The 16852-nt window shown below is 37.9% G+C and overlaps 1 protein-coding gene across 1 annotated transcript; it reads right to left on the reverse strand.

Annotated features, from left to right (window-relative positions):
- Positions 1–12320: 12320 nt before the first annotated feature.
- On the reverse strand, positions 12321–13265 carry LOC127689473 (olfactory receptor 5B12-like). Its single transcript, XM_052189199.1, has one exon. The coding sequence runs from the start codon at positions 13263–13265 to the stop codon at positions 12321–12323; it is 945 nt and encodes a 314-aa protein (XP_052045159.1).
- Between the last annotated feature and the right edge of the window lie 3587 nt (positions 13266–16852).

The raw sequence follows: 16852 nt of genomic DNA on the forward strand, positions 1-16852 counted from the left end.
ATTCATATATTGTTCACCATCTTCAAATGGCATTTTAAGCCAGCTGAGAAATTATGATATGCAGTTTTCTTCAGAAAGTGCTTTGAAATATATTATAATGAGTATTTATTTTTTACTAACTTTTTTGTCATTCTCCCAGGCTTTTTCCTATTCAGTTTTTTTTTCTTATATCAGACATTCTTGTTCATTTGCTTTGCATTGGCTCCTCCAGTAAGAAGTTTACATTCCATTCAAATATTTGCTCCAATAAATGTGCTCTCATGGACCCTCTCTGACAATGTTTATGAGTCATGTATTCTCCACATGCTGCACACACTGTATGTACATCCTACTGTGTCACTCTTTATACTTCTTCTTGTTTTGTTTTTATTTATCTTCCCAGGGCAGAATATAAATTCCACAAAAGCAGCAATGTAGCTGTTTTTCATTTGATTATCATATCTGAAGTAGACATATTTCATAGATTCTCAAAAATATTTGTAAATTGAATGAATGAAATAACTGAGCGTTAGTTTATTCTGACATTATGATTGGATAATTGGATTTGGTGATTATTTATGAAAAATATGACATTAAAGAGACACTGCTAATTATCTGTTTATAGAAACACATTCTCGACTCTGTCAATTGTTTCTCACCCTTATCACTTTTAAAGTAATTTCTAGTAATTACATCAGCAAGTAGTTCATTGAAAACTTCCCCATAGTTCTAATAGGAAACAATAGACCATTAAATGGTAAGGAATATATCCAGGATGAGTAATATGTCATGATTTATAAGGAAACACTATGTGTGAAATTATTTACAGGATTTACATCCAGTTGCCTTTCTGACATTTATTCATTTATTTACTTATTTATTCATTTACTTATTCACTTTAATCATTGCTATGATTCTAAAAGTTGTTTTTAATATAATTTTGTCAACACAAAACATTAGTTTATTTTATTAAAGGTTATTTACAATGACCCTTTTATTTCTTCTGTAATCTGAAATTTATTTTTGAATTTACTATTCATCCTGATCGCAGACCTCTCCCTCTACTCTTCCTAGTAACATCCTTATCAATACATAGCACCATAAACCCCTCCACTTTGTCTCAGAGAAAATGAGCTCTCCTTGGGTACCCCACCATGCTGGGAAGTCAAGTCTAAGCAGAACTAGGCATATCCTCTGCTGCTGAGGCCTAAGCATCCAGTCCAGGTGAGATGAAGGGGATGTAGTGGGAGGGATCAAGGACAGATACAGCTCCACCTCCACTTGTTTGAGGACCCACCAGAAGACCAAGCTGCACTTTTGTTACAAATGTATAAGGTATTTGATTGCTCTTGAATCAAGGATCTCTTGCATGCTCCCTGATTGTTGGCCCCAGGCTCTGTGAGCCCCCATGGTCTCAGGTTAATGTGCTGGTCTAACTGGCAGCCTGTGTGTAGAAAAATAAAAATAGATCCATATTTGTCATCTTGCATAAAGCTCAAGTCCAAGTTAATCAAGGACCTCAACATAAAACCAGAAATACTGAATTTAATATAAGAGAAAGTGGGAAAGAGTCTCAAACTCATGGGCATGAAGAGGAAATTTGCTACCTAGAACTCTAATGGCGCAGGCTCAAAATTCAAGAATTAATAAATGGAACCTCATGTAAATAAAATACTTTTGAAAGGAAAAAGAGATAGTCAATAGGACAAATCGACAACTTACATACTAGGAAATATTTGCCATCCCATAATCAAAAAACTGGGACATATCTCAGTGGAAGGCTCCAAGGTCTGACGCTATTACTGATGCTATGGTGTAATTACAGAAAGGAGCCTAGCTTGGCTGCCTTCCAAGAAGCCCAGCAAGTATCTGACTGAGACAGATGCAGATACTTACACCCACTCAAAGGACTGAAGTTGAATTAGAAAAGCTGGAAGAAGCTGAGGAAGAGGAGAGCCATATAAGGAAGACCAGCAGTCTGAATTGACCTCGATTTCCAGGATCTCTTAAACACTGAACCACCAACCAGGTAGTATACAGAAGCCAAAATGAGGCTCCCAACACATATACAGCAGAGGACTACCTGGTCTAACCTCAGTGAGAGAAGAACCTAACCCTAGAGAGACTTGAGGCCCCAGGGAATGGGGAGGTGTGGTGGGATGGGAATGTGGGGGTAGGAACACCCTTTTGGAGATGGGGCAAGAGGTATGAGAAAGGGAGCAGTTGGGGGTGGACCAGGAGGGGGTAGTGACTGAACAGTAAAAGAAGATTTAATGATAACGATGATGATAATAATAATAATAATAAGTATTATTATTATTAATGTGCCAAAAATCAATGAAACTATTCCTAATGATATTTTGCTTTACCCATAGATTGGTACTTTGTTCACTTGTCATCAGAGGAGCTTCCTCTGGCAGCAGATGAGAGCAGGCAGAGACTAACGGTCAGACATTATGCTTAGAAAATTTAAATTGAAGGTCTCCATCAGGTCCCTTTCTTAGGAAATTAGGGAACCATGTAAGAGTGGGGAAGGAAGAGTGTAAGAATCAGATGGGATGAAGAAAACCAAAATAATCTGATCCACTGAATTAACTAGGCAGGACACGTATGAACTCACAGAGACTGAAGTAGCAAGCATGGAGCCTTCAAGGGTCTGTATCGGATCCTTTGCATATAGATGATAGAGAGCTTGGTGTTTGGGGAACTCCTAATAGTGGGAATGTGTATATCTCTGATTCTTTGCCTGCTGTTAGGACTGTTTTCCTCCTATCCAGATGTCTTGCCCAGCCTCAATAAGAGGGCTTTTGTCTTGCCTCACTGTATCTTGGTTTGTCCTGTTTGGATATTGTCTCTTGGAAGCCTGCTCTTTTCTCAAAAGGAAATGGTGGGGAAGTAGATGGGGGTAGAGGAGAGATAGGGGATAGCTGGAGAAGTGGACTGAGGGGGAACTATGGTCAGGATATATTGTATGAAAAATAAAAATAAGCACTATGTTTTTTTTAAAAAAAAGATAAAGTTTCAATGTAGTTTTGATTTGTATGTCCCTGATGACTAGAGTTGTTGATTATTTCGTTAAGTGTTTCTCTGCCATTTGACTTTCCTCTTTTGAAAATTCTCTATTTAGATCTCTATATTTTTATATATATTTTTAATTTTTATTGTTCATTTTATTTATTTACATTTCAAATACTATTCCTCTTCCCAGTTTCCACTACACAAACTCCTTATATCTTCCTCCCTTCCCATCTTCTATAAGGGTCCTACCTGACCTGCTCATCTGAAGAGATTTGGAACCTCAGAGGGTGAAGTTCATTTCTTTTTTTTTTTAATTTATTGATATATTTATTTACATTTCAAATGATTTCCCCTTATCTGGACCCCCACTCCCCAAAAGTCCCATCAGTCCCCTTCCCTCCCCCTGTTTTCCCACCCAACCCTTCCCACTTCCCTGTTCTGATTTTGTTCTATACTACTTCATTGAGTCTTTCCAGAACAAGGGACCACTCCTCCGTTCTTCTTGTACCTCATTTGATGTGTGGATTATGTTTTGGGTATTCCAGTTTTCTAGGTTAATATCCACTTATTAGTGAGTGCATACCATGATTCATCTTTTGAGTCTGGGTTACCTCACTTAGTATGATGTTCTCCAGCTCCATCCATTTGCCTAAGAATTTCATGAATTCATTGTTTCTAATGGTTGAATAGTACTCCATTGTGTATATATACAACATTTTTTCATCCACTCTTCTGTTGAGGGATACCTGGGTTCTTTCCAACATCTGGCAATTATAAATAGGGCTGCTATGAACATAGTGGAACATGTATCCTTATTACATGCTGGGGAATCTTTTGGGTATATGCCCAGGAGTGGTATAGCAGGATCTTCTGGAAGTGATGTGCTCAGTTTTCGGAGGAACCGCCAGACTGATTTCCAGAGTGGTTGTATCAATTTGCAACCCCACCAGCAGTGGAGGAGTGTTCCTCTTTCTCCACATCCTCGCCAACACCTGCTGTCTCCTGAATTTTTAATCTTAGCCATTCTGACTGGTGTAAGGTGAAATCTCAGGGTTGTTTTGATTTGTATTTCCCTAATGACTAATGAAGTTGAGCATTTTTTAAGATGTTTCTCCGCCATCCGAAATTCTTCAGGTGAGAATTATTTGTTTAACTTTGTACCCCATTTTTAATAGGGTTGTTTGGTTTTCTGGAGTCTAAATTCTTGAGTTCTTTATATATATTGGATATTAGCCCTCTGTCTGATGTAGGATTGGTGAAGATCTTTTCCCAATTTGTTGGTTGCTGATTTGTCCTTTTGATGGTGTCCTTTGCCTTACAGAAACTTTGTAATTTTATGAGGTCCCATTTGTCAATTCTTGATCTTAGAGCATATGCTATTGGTGTTCTGTTCAGAAACATTCTCCCTGTTACGATGTCTTCAAGGGTCTTCCCCAGTTTCTTTTCTATTAGCTTCAGAGTGTCTGGCTTTATGTGGATGTCCTTGATCCATTTGGATTTGAGCTTAGTACAAGGAAACAATTCCCATTCTTCTGCATGCTGACCTCCAGTTGAATGAGCACCATTTGTTGAAAAGGCTATCTTTTTTCCATTGGATGTTTTCAGCCCCTTTGTCGAGGATCAAGTGGCCATACGTGTGTGGGTTCATTTCTGGATCTTCAATCCAGTTCCATTGATCTGCCTGCCTGTCACTGTACCAATACCATGCAGTTTTTAGCACTATTGCTCTGTAGTATTGCTTGAGGTCAGGGATACTGATTCCCCCAGATTTTCTTTTGTTGCTGAGAATAGTTTTAGCTATCCTGGGTTTTTTGTTATTCCAGATGAATTTGATAATTTCTGTTTCTAACTCTGTGAAGAATTGAGTTGGAATTTTGATGGGTATTGCATTGAATCTGTATAGTGCTTTTGGCAAAATGGCCATTTTAACTATATTGATTCTACCAATCCATGAGCATGGGAGGTTTTCCCATTTTTTGAGGTCTTCTTCCATTTCCTTCTTCAGAGTCTTGAAGTTCTTGTCATATAGATCTTTCACATGTTTGGTAAGAGTCACCCCAAGATACTTTATACTGTTTGTGGCTATTGTGAAGGGGGTCATTTCCCTAATTTCTTTCTCAGCCTGCTTATCCTTTGAGTATAGGAAGGCCACTAAATTGCTTGAGTTGATTTTATATCCTGCCACTTTGCTGAAGTTGTTTATCAGCTGTAGGAGTTCTCTAGTGGAGGTTTTTTGGGGTCACTTAGGTAGACTATCATGTCATCTGCAAATAAGGATAGTTTGACTTCTTCCATTCTAATTTGTATCCCTTTGACCTCCTTATGTTGTTGAATGGCCCGAGCTAGTACCTCAAGTACAATATTGAAAATATAAGGAGAAAGGGGGCAGCCCTGTCTAGTCCCTGATTTTAGTGGGATTGCTTCAAGTTTCTCTCCATTTAGTTTGATGCTGGTTACCGGTTTGCTGTATATTGCTTTAACGATGTTTAGGTATGGGCCTTGAATTCCTGTTCTTTCCAAGACTTTAAGCCTGAAAGGATGCTGAATTTTGCAAATGCTTTTTCAGAATCCAATGAAATGACAATGTGGTTTTTTTTCTTTGAGTTTGTTTATGTAGTGGATTGCATTGATGGATTTCCATATACTGAACCAGCCCTGCATCCCTGGGATAAAGCCCACTTGATAATGGTGGATGATCGTTTTGATGTGTTCTTGGATTCGGTTGGCAAGAATTTTATTGAGTATTTTTGCATCGATGTTCATAAGGACGATTGGTCTGAAGTTTTGTTTCTTTGTTGGATCATTGTGTGGTTTTGGTATCAGCAAAATTGTAGCATCATAGAAGGAATTGGGTAGGGTTCCTTCTGTTTCTATTTTGTGGAATAGTTTGAAGAGTATTGGTGTTAGGTCTTCTTTGAAGGTCTGATAGAATTCTGCACTGAAACCATCTGGTCCTGTGCTTTTTTTGGTTGGAAGACTTTCTATGACCCCTTCTATTTCTTTAGGAGTTATGGGACTGTTTAGATGATCTATTTGCTCCTGATTTAATTTTGGTATTTGGTATCTGTCTAGGAATTTGTCCATTTCCTCCAGATTCTCCAGTTGTGTTGAGTATAGGCTTTTGTAGTAGGTTCTGATGATTTTTTTTGGATTTCCTCAGTTTCTGTTGTAATATCTCCCTTTTCATTTCTAATTTTGTTAATTTGGATACTTTCTCTGTGCCCTTTGGTCAGTCTGGCTAAGGGTTTATCTATCTTGTTGATTTTCTCAAAGAACCAGCTCCTGGACTCGTTGATTCTTTGTATGGTTCTCTTTGTTTCCACTTGATTATTTTCAGCCCTGAGTTTGATGATTTCCTGTCTTCCACTCCTCCTGGGTGAAATAGCTTCTTTTTGTTCTAGGGCTTTCAGGTGTGTCATTAAGCTGCTAGTATATGCTCTTTCCATTTTCTTTTTGGAGGCACTCAGGGCTATGAGTTTTCCTCTTAGCACTGCTTTCATTGTGTCCCAAAGATTTGGGTATGTTGTGCCTTCATTTTCATTAAATTCTAAAAAGTCTCTGATTTCTTTCTTTATTTCTTCTTTGGCTAACGTGTCATTGAGTAGAGTATTGTTCAGCCTCCAGGTGTATGTAGGCTTTCTGTTGTTTTTGTTGCTATTGAAAACCACTCTTACACCATAATGATCTGATAGGAGGCATGGGATTAGTTCAATCGTCTTGTATTTGTTGAGGTCTGTCTTGTGACCAATTATATGGTCGATTTTGGAGAAGGTACCATGAGGTGCTGAGAAACAGGTATATTCTTTTGCTTTAGGGTGAAATGTTCTATAAATATCAGTCAGATCCAATTGGTCCAAAGCTTCAATTAGTTTTACTGTGTCCCTGTTTAGTTTCTGTTTTCCTGATCAGTCCATTGAGGAGAGTGGAGTGTTGAAGTCCCCCACAATTATTGTGTTAGGTGCAATGTGTGCTTTGAGCTTTAGTAAAGTTTCTATTACGAATGAGGGTGCCTTTGTATTTGGAGCATAGATTTCAGAATTGAAAGTTCTTCTTGGTGGATTTTTCCTTTGACCAGCAAGAACTGTCCCTCAGTGTCTCTTTTGATGACTTTAGGTTGAAGTCTGATATTAGAATGGCTACTCCGGCTCGTTTCCTGAGACCATTGGCTTGTAAAATTGTCTTCCAGCCTTTTACTCTAAGGTAGTTTTTGTCTTTGGCATTTAGGTGTGTTTCCTGTATGCAGCAAAATGTAGAGTCATGTTTCCTTCTCCAGTCTGTTAGTCTATGTCTTTTTATTGGGGAATTGAGTCCATTGATGTTAAGAGATATTAAGGAATAGAGATTATTACTTCCTGTCATTTTTGATGTTATTTTTATATTTGAGTGATTATCTTCTTTTGGGTTTGATGAAGGAAGGTTACTATCTTACTTTTTCCAGGGTGTAGTTTCCCTCCTTCAATTGGAGTTTTCCTCCTATTATTCTTTGTAGAGCTGGGTTTGTGGAAAGATATTGTGTAAATTTGGTTTTGTCATGGAATGTCTTAGTTTCTCCATCTATTTTGATTGAGAGTTTTGCTGGGTATAGTAGTCTTGGCTGACATTTGTGTTCTCTTAGAGTCTGCATGAGATCTGCCCAAGATCTTCTAGCTTTCATGGTCTCTGGTGAGAAGTCTGGTGTGATACTGATAGGTCTTCCTTTATATGTTACTTGGCCTTTTTCTCTTACTGCCTTTAATATTCTTTCTTTGTTTAGTGCATTTTGGGTTTTAATTATTATGTGGTGAGAGGTATTTCTGCTCAGATCCAGTCTGTTTGGAGTTCTGTAGGCTTCTTGTATATTCATAGGCATCTCTCTCTTTAAGTTGGGAAAGTTTTCTTCCATAATTTTGTTAAAGATATTTGCTGGCCCTTTCAGTTGTAAATCTTCACTCTCATCTATACCTATAATCCTTAGGTTTGGTCTTCTCATTGTATCCTGGATTTCCTGGATGTTCTGGGATACAAACTTTTTGCATTTTGCATTTTCTTTGACTGTTGAGTCAATGGTTTCTATGGTATCTTCGGCATCTGAAATTCTTTCTTCCATCTCTTGTATTCTGTTGTTTATATTTGCATCTATGGCCCCTGATTTATTCTCAAGGTTTTCTATCTCCAAAGTTGTCTCCCTTTGTGATTTCTTAGTTGTTTCTACTTCTGTTTTTAGATCCAGGGTGGTTTTGCTCAGTTCCACCATTTGTTTGTTTGTGTTTTCCTGTAATTCTTTAAGAGATTTTTGTGTTTTCTCTTTCATGACTTCTGCCTCTTGACTGAACTTCTCCTGCATTTCTTTAAGTTTGTGTGTGTGTGTGTGTGTGTGTGTGTGTGTGTGTGTGTGTGTTTCTTCTTTATTGGCTTCTATCTCTTGAGCCTTATTCTCCTGCATTTCTTTAAGTGATTTTTCTGTTTCCATTATACAGGTTTCTTGCTTATTCATGTTCCCCTGTATTTCTTTAAGAGATTTATTTATGTCCTTTTTGTGTTCTTCTAGCAGCATCATGATCAGTGATTTTAAATCCAAATCTTGTTTCTCTGGTGTGTTGGCATAACCAGGACTTGCTGATGTTGGAGAGTTTGGTTCAGATGGGGCCATATTGCCTAGATTTCTGTTAGTAGTGTTCCTGCGTTTGTCCTTTGCCATCTTGTTCTCTGGAGTTAGTTGGTCTTGTCCCTGGCTGGTGTTTGGGCCTCCTGACGGGCTCTGGGGCTATTACTGCAACACTATATGGCTGGGTTTCCCCTGTAGCTGATTGTTGATGAGCTGTCTTCCTCTTGGGTGCCCTTGCAGCTCTAGTGTGCATTGCCCCAGATTGTGTCTGTGAACCAGATGGAGCCCGTTTGCACCTTCAGGGAGTTCTGATGGTGTATGCTGCCGGGACCTTTTCCACGTGCTGATCACTCTGCTGGGCAGCTGATCTCCCAACCGGGTTGGTGCACACAAGGCTAGCCTGGCTGCTCAGGCCCTGGGTCCAGGTAAAAGCCTGGGAGGCCAAGGTCTGAGCAAAGTTCCCCTTGGGCTATGACTGTTAATTGTGTCTGTCAGGTGGCCAGGATGGTGGGCGTGTGCACTCGTGCTCCCTGAAAGTGCCGGGAGAGTCTGCTGGGCTAACAACCTCCTGGGCGGGTTGACACACAGATGGCCCAACAAGCTGCCCAGTTCTTGGGGTCAGTCCAGGGCATGTTGGGGCCTAGACCCCTGCTTTGTTAGCCTCAGGCTATGCCTGTTAGCCGGCTTTGCCTGCTAGAGCTCTCTGGAGTCCTGTAGGCAAAATGGTGGCGCGCGTGCCGGCGCGGGCAAAAAAACCTCCTGGCTGGGTTGGCACCCCAATGGCCCCCCGAACAGCCCAGGGCCTGGGTGCAGGCCAATGCCCATCGGGCTTAGACCCCTGCAATGTTGGCCCCGGGTTATGTTTGTGTACCTCAGTCTGTCCGATCTCTCTGGAGTCCGAAACCAAGATGGAGGCGAGTCTCTTGTAACAGGCAGGAGGCAGAGTTCTGATGTGGCTTCTGTGGTGAAAGGCACCGTAAATCCGCAGGTGCTTGCAGCCTGGCTGGCCAGCGAAGGTCAGTGGTCGTGGGCGCAGGGCCTAACTGGACCCTGTGTCGCCTTGGTTTCACTGCTGATGGCCTTTCGTCTGGACCAGCCACTGCTGCACTGCTGCCACTGCCGCCGCCGCTGCCCTAGAGCTCTATTTTTAATTGGGTTTTTTGTTGTATTGATATCTATTTTTTAATTCTTCATATATTTTGTATATTAGCCTCTACCATATGTGTAACTGGTAAATATTTCTTCCAATTCTGTAGGTTGCCCCTTTGTGTGATTGATGATGTCCTTTAACTTACAGAAGTTTTTCTATTTTGTAAGGTTCCATTTCTTAAGTTTTTATCTTAGTTCCTGTGCTAATGAGGTTCTGCCAAGGAACTCAAGATTTTATCACTGTCTCTATTAGGAGCAATATATCAGGCTTTATGCTGAGAACATTGATACATTTGGAGTTGAGATTTGTGAAGATGGTAAGTATGGACCTATTTATATATGAATTCTTCTATATGCAGTCCTGCAGTTTGATCAGTAGTTGGCTTATGGCTCCAGCTACCTAAGACTTCAAGTACTATATTGAATAGATATAGAGAGAGTGAACAACCTTTTTTATTGTTTCTAACTTTAGTGGAATTATTTTAATTTCTCTTCATTCAATATGAAACTGACTATGGGCTTGGTCTAAACTACCTTTATTGTTTGAGGTATGTCCCTTTTATCCTAAACATTTCTAGTAATTTTATCATGAAGCAGTGTTGGAATTTTTTTTTCAACATCTAATGAGAAGTGACCAAGCCCACTCAGTCAGTCAACAGGTTCTCCAGTGCAGTAGTGAGGATTAAAAGGAAAGAGACAATTAGACAAAACTGCAGCATGACCCCAGTCAATTCTGGGATGGAACGCAGGTTTAATAATTTCCAATCCACTTTTATACCAATTTAATTACATGCAGGTATTAAGATCAATAGTAGTACAATGAGGAACAATCAAGACAGTAAACATAAAATTGTCAAGGCAATAAACAAAGTCCCATGATTCCCTCAGTGAGAATTGTTTCCAAAGGTGTGTAAGAGTGACCAAAATACCTGAGCCTATTTCCTTGTCCAAGCCCTATCTTGCCTGAAGCTTGCTTCTCTCATTATACCCTAAGATTAAAATTCCTGCCATAACCTACTTTCTTATCATGAACTAATGTCACATTTCTGCTTAAAGCCCTTGTCCTTGGTCAATGTCAAGTTCCTACCAGGCAGCATGGTACCCCAACAAGGCTCTCTACAGAGATGATCATGTTTTTTTTTTCTTTCAGTTTGTTTATATGGCAGATTACCTAGACAGATTTTTATATGTTGAGACATCCCTGTAACTCTGAGATGAAGCCTACTGGGTCATGGTAGATGATTGTTGATCATCCTTTTGTATCTATTCTGATTAATTTTGGTCCAAGTCTATTTTGCCAGATATTAAAATGATTATACCAGTTTGTTTTTAGGTCAATTTATTTACATATCTTTTTCCATTCTTTTACCCTGAGGTAATGGCTTCCTTGGTGTTAACATGTGTGTCTTGGATGCAGCAGAAGGATAAACCATGTTTTCCTGTCATTCTGTAAGTCTATGACTTTTTATTGAGGAATTTGATGTTTTTTCTTGCAGTTTTTAATATTCTTTCTTTGTTCTACACATTAAGCACTCTGATTACTATGTGTCAAGGAAATTTCTTTTTTGTCACTATGAGAACCCTACTACATTTTATGGTTTCCTTTTACTAAACACAGTTAACTAAGTAAGGAAAAACTGTACATAGTGCATCCACTAACAGAGCTGCAGCTGTTTATCACTGCAGCTTTCTAAAGTATAAATATCAGTTGGAAAATGTAACCGTCTAGCCAAACTCTTTTGATTTTAACATAAAAATTGTTCTTTAATCAGAACAACTGAAGGATAACACTCATCTATATCATCCTTCCCTACCCCAGGTTATGGTGAAAATTTTAGGCACATGGTTCTGTGTGCTTAGTGATTTTTAAGACACTTTTAAGACAAGAAAAGGAAACTTTTGAGAAAAATTTCATCTGTAGGTCTGTTCCTCTGCTTTCCAGAAGTGGTAGATAACTGATGACAGGTTAATACACTAATTAAAATTATACAGGATTCTGTCAGCTCACAGTTGTTATCAGTCATGTTATCATTCCTGCTGGAAGTTTCTCAGGCCACCTAAAGGTGTTTGAGTCATTAACCCTTCATTTCAGATAGCTATTTTAGAAATATATATTGTTAGGATGGAAAAAAGCAAAGCTATCACATGTGGGAAAAAGGAGTATTGAGGAGAGGCATAACATTTAATTCCAGTTAGAGAAAAATGGACCTAGAGATACCAAGAAAAAATAGCAGACATTAAGATATGTGGTCATAAGAATGATCATCTTCATGGTGTTTTTTCACAGCAATGAAACCCTAATGAAGACAGGAGGAAAGACAAGATATCCAGGGCACAGAAAATGATATTAAAACATGCAAATATGGACAAATCTAGTTCATAGGGAAAAAATTGCTTACTAGGTCCAGCCACTAGATGCAATTCCAATATTACCAGAATAAAATAAGATAAAATAGTAGAATCTTACATGAGTTTAAATTTATTTAGAGACATTCTTAGAGAATATCTCTAAGAAGATCTACTTGTTGGACAGAGGAATTAAAGATTAATTTGAGGTAGATAAAACTTCCTTTGTGTAGGTTCTATATAATTAAAATGTGAATGCTAGGGAAATTTTTGCTTTCTCCACAGCCTTTTTGAATGCACTCGTGACCTCTTTGTTCCTCAGGCTGTAGACCAGAGGGTTCAACATGGGGATGATCATGGTATAGAACACAGATGCCATCTTATCACTCCCCATGGTGTGACTGGAGCTAGGCTGCAAGTACATGAAGATTCCTGACCCATAGAAGATAGAGACTGCAGTGAGGTGGGAAGCACATGTAGAAAAGGCCTTCTGGCGTCCTTCAGATGAATGCATCCTCAGAATAGTGATGAATATAAATAGGTAAGAGACCATGATGATCACAATAGAGAAGAAAACATTGAAACCCACCAAAAATAAAATCACCATCTCACTAACAGAGGTGTCTGAGCATGAGAGGGCCAGGAGAGGTAGAACATCACAGAAAAAATGATCTATCACATTAGATTTGCAGAAGGAGAGCCTAAAAATATTCCCAGTATGGATCGAGGAATTTAGGAAGCCACAGACATAGGAGCCTATGGTCAGACAAGCACATGTGTTTGTAGTCATAGTGGTAGGGTAATGCAGGGGCTTGCACACTGCTGCATAGCGGTCATATGCCATGGCAGCCAAGAGGAAGCTTTCTGTAGTTATAAAGCTTACAAAAAAGAATAACTGGGTGCCACAAGCATTATGGGATATGGTTTTGTCTATTGAAAGGAGACCTGCCATTACTTTTGGAGTGACAGCTGAAGAATAACCAAAGTCCACCAGAGATAGGTGAATGAGGAAAAGGTACATGGGAGTCTGGAGGTGTGAGTCCAGCAGAATCAACCCTACCATTCCAAGATTCCCAAGCACAGTGCCAAGGTAGATGAGAAGGAAGACAAGTAACAGCACTATCTGGAGCTCTGGGTCATCTGTTAACCCGGCGAGAATGAATTCAGTCACCTCTGTACTATTCTCCATTGGGGGTTATGTGGCTGCCCTGTAGCAAACAGAAAGGAGATGAGAATGAGAATGGAGAGGAGGCTGCTGGTCCTTTCTGTTTGTCCTCTCCATTCTTTCCCTCAGGATGCCAATGTTCCTTTCCAGCATTCTGATCCAAGCAGGCTGTAGCAGCAAAATCCAACTTTAAATTAGACATAACTCATACTTTGCTTAGAAGAGATGATGAATCCCAGTATAGGTATATGCCTGAATTTAGGCACAAAACAAGGTCAACATGAAATTCTCATTATTAAGTTGCTCACTGGAAATTTTCAAAATTCCTTCTAACTTTGTAAAACAATGGTATCCCTTATTTTATACCATAGTAGCCTAAAGTCTTTATTTCTTCTCTATGTTGTAACAAAACGACATAAATTTGACACAATATAAGTATCACAAATTTATCGAGTGCTGTCCTGACAGTTGGAAAATATAAGATCCAGACATTGGCAATCTATTTTCTGCTGATGACATAGTCTTTTTTTTTCTCTTCACAAGGTAAAAAATACAACCATCTCTCCAAAATTTCTATCTTTAAACATTACTCTCATTCATAAGAGTTCTTTCCTCACATACCGGCCATATCTAAGACTCACATCATGACTCTCACTTTGGAAATGACAAATCCAACATAAACATTTGGTGACAAAAACAATCAGGCAATAAAACTATGAAAAAATTTGGTGAAACAAATTAAATTCAGTTGTAATTTTTTGAATTATTTCCATTGCATCAAGTCTGTAATTTGATAACTTATGATGCTTAAGTACAACATAATCTGTCAAGAATAGTCTTGTGACATTTTTTTGTAACATGGATTATCTTTATTATATACTTTATAAAAGCATCCATCCACACATCAAATGAGGTACAAGAAGAACGGTGGAGTGGCCCCTTGTTCTGGAAAGACTCAGTGAAGCATTATAGGGCAAAACCAGAACAGGGAAGTGGAAAGGGGTGGGTGGGAGGAGAGGGGGAGAGAAGGGGGCTTATGGGACTTTTGGGGAGTGGGGGGCTAGAAAAGGGGAAATCATTTAAAATGTAAATAAAAAATATATCGAATAAAAAAAGAAAAAAAAGAATAGTCTTGTGATATTATGTAATCCATTTGACATATAGTTTGCCATAACAAAAAACACAGGAGAAAATCCCATACAAGGAATAAAGGTATATATAAAAATGCCACATAACTTTTATTACATTATTAGAGGCTTTAAATTTAGCACACTGATGTCTTCAATCTACAGGAAATTTATCCCGAGCAGAGTGATCAAGACATCCTTTGATTCTTAAATGTTACTCACTTGAATAAATAGTGCAGGAGAATATTTTTCAATTCATTATGTTTCAATTCAAAATTGGGAATTAGCTCAAAAATTTTTACCAACATTGTTATTACATATAAAATCAAGTTTTAAACAAATATCACAGTAAAAGAAAACTAAGTTACGTTAGTCTTTAAGGAGGGACTTTAAAACAGGAGGGGCAAGTTAGGCAGGTAAAATAACCCTATCAAAGCTATAAGGACTCACATTGTCACTTGTTTACTTAATATCACCTATAATACATATAATCTGTATGTGTGTGTGTATACATATAGATAGATAGATAGATAGATAGATAGATAGATAGATAGATAGATAGATAGATAGATAGATAGATAAAATAAATATATATAGATTAAATAAAATTGCTCCACTTAGGCTGATAATAATCACTTTCCAAAGAACCACAGACTATGTGACAAAAACAAAAATAAAATAACAAGCATGTAGTTAACAGCTCTCTAATTGGAAGTATGGCCTACTCAACAGTAGGAAAATCATTTCTAATGCTGAAAACCTAGTTTAAAAGTTACATGGAGACACAAGGATCATGAGTCTTAAAAGAATATCTGCTACTCTCACTTTACTAAATGAACTTAGAATTCCTAACTGAATTCTTTTACCCACAGATAAATGTGGTCTCATCCCTCACCAAAGAAATTTCTATTTGCAGCAGAATAAGACCACTGTAGAACACCACAACTGTTTAAAATGTAGAGAACAACTGATCATGAAATTCCCATCCCCTATGGTTACACTTACCATACAACTCCTGTACCTACAGCTCAGGGAACAATATGGAAGGGGGAGGTAGAAACGTTGTAAAAGACAGAGGACCAGGAAATCTGCTATGAGATTTTGACCTTCAAAAGTGACAGAAAAACTTTGTCCAAGACACCTCAACAATATGCTAAAAAAGAATAAAAGAAACAGACATACTAGCATAAAGGAGGAAGTCTCAAAGTTCTCTACTGCTAGACAAAAACTATAGTCACATAAGGAAAAGGGGAGCCCTCTAATTGATAATTCAACACAAAGGAATCAGCCCTGAAATCACATACATACAAGTAATACTTAATGGACTGAACAGGTTAAATTTATATATTTAGAGGTGGTGTGTGTGTGTGTGTGTGTGTGTGTGTGTGTGTGTGTGTAAGAATACCAAAAAAAGTAAAGAGAGAGTGAGATGTTTTTATAATGGGAAGGGCCGGAGAAAGAAAAGGAAAGGGGGAAATGATATAATTATATTTTAATTGCTTTATAAAAATTAAGAATGTAAACAGAAACAAAACAGAAAAGAAGAAAGCAAGAAGTTCAAAGTTTCTTTGGAGCTATACTGGTCTCTTGTCATTATTAGTTACAAAAACAAATTTTCTTTGGTTTTGCTTGATTTGGTTTTGCTTTTTTGTCTGGCCTAGAATTTACACCAATTTCAATGACTCCAGAATACTGGGATTTCAACATGTTCCACCATATATGGTTTGGAAACTGCTGAATGGATTAAGCATTATGTAATATACTTAAGAAAAAATCTTTTTAAAAGTAATAAAGCATCCTTACAAAATGTTATTTCTTCTCATACTAATATATTCATCAAGGAATAACACAAGGTACAAAGGTTTCTTGAAGTCTCCCCAAGGCCTTCGTCTTCCAACATTATAATTCTACTACCTTGTTAATACAAAATGATTGATTTTGTGTTGATTTATTATTTTATATACACAGAAGTAGAAATTGATCATGACTATCTGTATAAGACATTTATTTAATATTTACTGGGTTCATAACTCAATTTCAAAACTCCTACTTTGTCATCAGAACTTATGAGTTAAGTAAATTATTAGTCACAATTCAGAGATGTATGTGAATACAAGCTAAGTCCAGTGTCTTTCCAAAGTAAATCTTGGCTCTCTAACATGAAGTAATAGTATTTTAAACTTTTTACACCTAACCTCCAAGTGAGTATAAGAAAATAACTTACTTGACTGGTTCATTGTTTGTCTGAATGTCAAATTTATTGTCTGGAGTCAGTATGGATAGCTGAAAACCATAAATGTGGAAATCAAATCTGAATGTCAGTTTAGATGTCTTTATTAAAATAATCTACAGTTGTCAATTTCAGTTTAGAGATAAAAACTGGATCTATAATTCTTTATATAGTTTTAAAATGCATAAAAGGAACACTTGCTATTATAAAGGAATAATGCTTTTGGTAACACGCATATCCACATGAAGTGCTGG

Source organism: Apodemus sylvaticus, chromosome 1, assembly GCF_947179515.1.
Source record: "Apodemus sylvaticus chromosome 1, mApoSyl1.1, whole genome shotgun sequence".
In the NCBI taxonomy this organism is placed as follows: Eukaryota; Metazoa; Chordata; class Mammalia; order Rodentia; family Muridae; genus Apodemus; species Apodemus sylvaticus.